This window comes from Nomascus leucogenys, chromosome 10, assembly GCF_006542625.1.
Source record: "Nomascus leucogenys isolate Asia chromosome 10, Asia_NLE_v1, whole genome shotgun sequence".
Taxonomy (NCBI): Eukaryota; Metazoa; Chordata; class Mammalia; order Primates; family Hylobatidae; genus Nomascus; species Nomascus leucogenys.
The window spans coordinates 30,785,877-30,791,876 of NC_044390.1; the positions used below are offsets into that span (position 1 = coordinate 30,785,877).

The 6,000-nt window shown below is 42.5% G+C and overlaps 1 protein-coding gene across 1 annotated transcript; it reads right to left on the minus strand.

Moving 5' to 3' along the window:
- Positions 1-814: 814 nt before the first annotated feature.
- ATXN7L3B (ataxin 7 like 3B) lies at positions 815-4,509 on the minus strand. Its single transcript, XM_030819970.1, has one exon. The coding sequence runs from the start codon at positions 4,171-4,173 to the stop codon at positions 3,880-3,882; it is 294 nt and encodes a 97-aa protein (XP_030675830.1). The 5' UTR covers positions 4,174-4,509; the 3' UTR covers positions 815-3,879.
- Positions 4,510-6,000: the final 1,491 nt, after the last annotated feature.

Sequence of the window (6,000 nt, forward strand, 5' to 3'; positions counted from 1 at the left end):
TTACATCATGGGTTTCACATGTCAAATTTCTAAGTTTTCTCAAATCACCACGTTGGCCCTGGCCTATTTAAACTGGACAGTGACAAGTACATCGAGTGCTCCTAGAAGAGAAGACTCAATACCATGTCACACATCTATAAGCTTCCCTGAGGTATCCTATTGAGTCAGATTCTTCTCTGGACTCATTTCCGTAATTTTTATTAATCTCAATATTATTTCCAATACAAAACTTTAATAAATTAGAACACATAGCAAGAGACTGATTAGGACACAGGATCACTAAGTAGTTTCTAGGGGAAGTGCTCAAACTCTGGGTTAGGAAGGGGATGAAAAACCTCAGAATTACTATTAAAAATGAAATGAAAGATTTAAAGTGTTGAGGTAATTTTTTTAGTACTGAGAAAAAAATTAGAAAGGCAGAACCATCGTCTGCTGTGAATCACTTTACCTTTTGACAGCAAGGATATTAGCGTAAAATGACAGTAAAATGTACATACTAAGATACATTGAGTTCAATTCAAATGGAACTATCTTTCACAGTGGGCTTTTAGTGACAGGACTGGATTTATCTTACCACCTTCTTACCTCATATGGAAAAGAGATGATTATATATGGTTTGGCTCTTTCACTGGATGCTACAGACAGTTAAATTTGCAGGCCAAATTGAGAAACAAGGCTGGACAGTTTCTCTGTTCTGATAAAACTCCTGTTAGGGAGGAAGTATTAAGGTTCAATAGCATTTCAACATTTATCTTATTATGTCAATGCCTGAAAACATACAGCTTTAAAAGATGAATATACAGAGTCCAAGTAGTCATTTTTTAAAATTTTGTTTATTACTGTTTACCAATGGGGAGATGCAGTTTATTTACACCAGCAGCCATAGGGGAAAGGGGAATACAGTTAATCAGCTATCTGTATAGGATGGACTACTTATGCAAAAATAAGAATCTCCAAAACAAAACAAAGGACAGTGGTGAGCTTCACTACCCTCCCCCGATGATCCCAGCATGCGATAATGCCAGGCAGTGGTCCCTGGGCATGCGATGGTGGGAACTAATGTATGGAAGAAAAAGCCACAAACCACAGAAATTTTAAAGAACCCCCCTTCCCCCATAACACACACATACACACACACCCACTCAGATACATAATAGGATTGCAGGGTGATCAATACACATAATCAAGAAGGGAAAAATAGGATTTCTGCTGTTAAAGGAAGGTACGTAGGGAAAGGGAGAGTTCCTAACCACTGTCAACTATATGGTAGTGAGCATTCTCTCCCCAGAAAGGAGTATGTACCCTCTGGACACCTGTTGGACCAAGCCCACCTTATACCCATCCAGGGCAGAAGGCTATTGCCCTATTGGTAGAGGGGCCAGAAACAAAAAACAAAACAAAAAACAAAATGGGGGTAATATGAACAAAGTATTACTCAAAACCACTTCCCACTTCTTCCTCTAAACAGGAGAAAAGGCCAGAAAGAAAACAGTAATTTCAGGATTTGAGTTCCCTAACTGAAGGTAGAGGGATTGGACTGTGGCCTTTCTCCTTTACCATCATCCCACTTCCAAGACATCGTTAGGAAGTAGGCCAGAGTCCCACTTAGACTCTCCTTTCTTCATCCTCTTAGATGTCATCTACAATTCAAGGGCAAAGATATCTCCAAATTGTTTTAGCTCTTGCCAAGATTTGATTTTTTTAAGTTAATGCAATTCTTTAAGACTAATCTGTAACTAAGCCCCAAGCCTGATCAGGACAACTCTAGGACAAGGCATTAACAGTTCCAAGGCCCAATCTCTATGTTTCCTTAATCCTCTAAAGTATGTAATCTACATCAGTCTATACAGTCTAAATAGTACCTTCCGGGATAAGGATTGATACATGCACAGCAAGGGTTAGAGAATGGACAAGGACCAACTCCATCCCCCTGTGTGTCAATCAGCCTTTACTGCTCTTCTACTTAGGTCCTAACAGGCAGTATTGAAATGGAGATGGGAAGATACAACTCCTTATGAAGTAAGACACAGCAAGAGGGCACACTAGCAAGGCAGTCCTATATAGGAGAAATGCTTAGGCATGACACTGCATTTTAAATACAAAAAATTAAGTTCTCTTCCAATTCCAATCCCAATAGAGGGAGCCATAAGAAAGATTCTCCTCTGAGTCTTCTACAAAAACAAAGGAAAAAGAAAGAAAGGAAAAAAAAAAAAAAGAGGACAAGAGAAAAGAAATTGGGCAGGCTTCGGAAGCAGGAGCATTAAGAGTGAATTGAAACTGTTCAATGTGAAAGCTGGAGTGGCAAGCAGCACCTGGGGCACCAGATAGGCAGTGGAGCGGGGACAGGAGGAACATGGGGCCAAGCCAGACAGATGAGGCTGGACTCCCTACTGGGGCACAGAATGAGGTAAGAAAACATTTCAAATAAAGCAGCACCGTTCCCGCTCACCTCGGGGCTCCCACCCCTTTATACTTCATAAACCCTCGCTCAGGGAATAAAGTAGAGGGTAGTTTTGATATGTGGCTCTTACTTCCCATCTTCCCCTATACCATTGCCTAAAGTCAGGAGATTCTAGAGGTCTTTCTCTGACTTCTAACAATAAAAGGACTGCTCCTGTTGTCAAGATCCAAAGGGGACCGAGTGGAAAGGACTATCCCTTTCGAGGGGCAGAGAGAAAGTGGTGACAGTCTGGATGTTCACCATAGCAGAACTCTGACTGCCCAACCAAAGAAACAGGGACATTCAACAGGATTCTGCACACACTCAGATGAGATAATCCAGTCCTGCTCCTTGGCTCCTAGCACTAATCCATTCACATTATTGAGGGCAGCTGAAAGTGCCCTCTGGGCTCAGTTTTCAAACCACAGCCTCCTGCACAGCCATGATGCTCTTCTATAGTTCAGTCCTGCCTACAGGGCGGGAGGCAGATAGTGTGACCTGACTTAAGGACCAAGTCACACCCATGGACTGGCTAGGTAACCAGTAACTCAAGAGTAGGAAATGACCGCCCTACTAAACTTATGTCCACAGCATAATACATCCAGACATGAATCTTGAAGTTTGAGAGATCACGCATAGTTGCAGAGGTCCCTGCTTCCTCCCCAGGGGATCATAACCCAATCCTCAGCCTGTCTGGACAACCAAGTTGTCCATTTGCCAAGCCTATGCCACCAGGTTGGAGGGCAAGGAAGAGGGCTCTGCTCAGCCAAATGCTAGGCCTTGTCCTCAAGTCAGCTGAATCATTGTAAAGTCTGGACTTTTCGGAAACAGGTGGTTTTGACCTTTTCTTCTTGCCGGAGTCAAGGCTACAGAGCTTCCCTGTTAAACTTGATAATTCTTTTTCTTGGATTTCCCAAACTGAAACTGTTAGTATCCAGATCTTGCACCTGACATTTACTTGTCTCAGAGAAGCCCATACCAGAGGTTCAGATATCAAAGGAGCAGTCCCACTGCCGGCCACTGATCATGGCCTGACGAACTGTAATGTCCAAACTGTCCAGGAAGCCCTTGACATCAGGCAGACAGAAAGGCTGAGGAACCAAAAATTTTATATGCTGGGCACACAACTGCTCACCTGTGTATTGGGGGCACTACAGGATCTTGCGCACATCCTGCTGTGTTTAGAGATCAACAGGCACTGCATGGCCCGCAGGCTGTGCAGCTCCTCCTGCCCAGGGCTTCAGAGCTTGCTCCAGGTAATACACTTTAAAAAAAGGATTTCTAAATTATCCACTTTGGGTTTTTAAATGCTAGGATCTTCAAGGGGGAATTAGAACTTTTGTCTGATTTTTCTACTTTTTTCTACTTATCTTACTCCTCCAAGCCACAGGACCAGTCTATGTTATTGTCCTGGCCACTTTCAGACTCTCATTCTGCAGCTACTGGAATTCCGGAGGTGAGCGCTGCAGCTGCTGATCAGGCCCATTCCCAGGTTCTCCGGGAAGGGAGCAAAGCGGGAGGCGGCACGCTCCTTTGTCTTCCACTGGCTGAATGCCAAAATCCTTCACGCTACCAGTCTCTGCGAACTCCAGGTAGAAGTAGCCACACTTGACTGCCCGGTGCACCTCAAAGCAGAATCCCAAACAAGAATCCTCTATCAGGTCTACGTAAATCTCCTGAGCGATGGCCTCTAGCTTGTTAGTATCCAGGTTGGCCAACGAAATTTCCTCCATTTTAATTTGTAAACGAGTGCGGAGAGGGCGCTCGTTTTACTCACGGCAGCAACACGTCTGGCTCCGCGGGCCGCGCCTAGGCCTAGAGGCCTTTCAGGGCCCAGTCCTCCGGCGGCGGGGTCGGTGGCGTCCGCGACTGCAGGAGCAGCGATAGGGGCGACTGCTCCGGAATCCCAAGTCCTTCTGTTTGTTTTGACGTTTCCCGGGTTGCCGGCCTTTTAGCTGCGCCTGGCCCAGGACTCACCGCCAAACCGTCTCCGCGCCTCACCCAGCCGCCTGGGCCTCTTCCGCTCCCCTGTCGGGCCTAGCCCCGCCTCCCCGCTTCCGCCCCTCAGAGCGCCTGCGCACTGGTTCCGCGCAGACTCGTGGGGCTTCTCAACGCGCCGTTGCTTTGAGAGCGTTTGAGTTTATGAAAAGGAACAGGATGAACTTAGTGTATGACTTCCATTATCTCTGATTATTAAAAAATTGCGAGGTATTTTATGTTACTTTATTTGTAAATTTAAACATTCGCTAATGAATTCAGCAGCCATGCTTAATTGATATCCTCTGAAAAGGGGAAAATTTTAATAATTATATGCACTGTTGTGGTGTGATTCGAAACATCATTTTAGGAACAGTTCTCTGGAGGTGTTTGAAAATTTGACTTACATGATTGGTGAATTTTATAGCAATGCCTCAGTTGTCATTTAAATCCACTAGATGGTGCAAGGAAACAAATTACAGTATAGTTTATCTTTCGGTCTTTTTTTGAATGAAAAAACTGGAAACTTGGTACTAAAGGCATAATTCATATATATTGATCAAATAAACCCATGGCATCTCTCTCACTTATGAGATCATTAAGGCAATGTGACTATAAAGAGATGATAACATACACCTCTAAAATAATTCACAGAGAAAATTAGATGTATATTGTCTTAAAGAGGGAGGAAATCTGAAATATGTTGAATATACTGGGAGATAAAACTTTTCCTAAAATTATATGCATGATTTGTGAGAATGGGAGCCAGTCTACCTAAGTTTAAATCCTGAAGGCAACATTTAACGGTTTAGTGTTTCCTCATCTGAAAAAAAAGCTAATTATTTCATGGTGAAGATTAAATTATATTTTAAAAAATCTTGCGACAGTGTCTTACATGTAAGCAATGGTTCAGTAAATGTTAACTATTTTTAATCATATTAGTTATGAACTTGAAAACTCGCTGGAGTATATCCTTTATTTTTTGCTCATTATTTGGTCCCCAGAACTGCTGTGAAATAGAGCAGCCTGTATTATCTTCATAATTTATTTTAAAAGTATTGTTAACCAAAGAAAGAAAAATACAAAATACATATTTATATCTGTCTGATTCTATACTTTTCCTTCCAGATTAAAGGAGAGACATGTATCTTTTAATCAGATACAAATAATTATTTTCTAATGTATATGATCATCTGAACATCTAAATATTTTATAATTTATTCATTCTTTATTTAGTTTTCTTTTTGACACAAGATCTCACTGTATTGCCCAGGTTGGAATGCAGTGGCACCATCATAGTTCACTGCAGCCTGGATCTCCAGGGCACAAACAATCCTGCCACCTCAGCCTCCCAAGTAGCTGGGACTACAGGGGTGTACCACAACCCCAGACTAATTTCTTTTCTTTTAACTCTTTTCTTTTCTTATTTTATTTTATTTTATTTTTTTATTTTTTTTTTTAGCAGAGGAGGTCTTGCTATGTTGCCCCAGCTGGTCTTGAACTCCTGAACTCAAGTGATCCTCCTGCCTCAACCTTCCAAATGCTGGGATTACAGGTATGAGCCACCTTGCCTGGCCTAGAAT

What these genes read in the sequence shown, in the direction of transcription:
- ATXN7L3B (XM_030819970.1), bottom strand. Translation starts at nt 4,173, where the DNA reads ATGGAGGAAATTTCGTTGGCCAACCTGGATACTAACAAGCTAGAGGCC.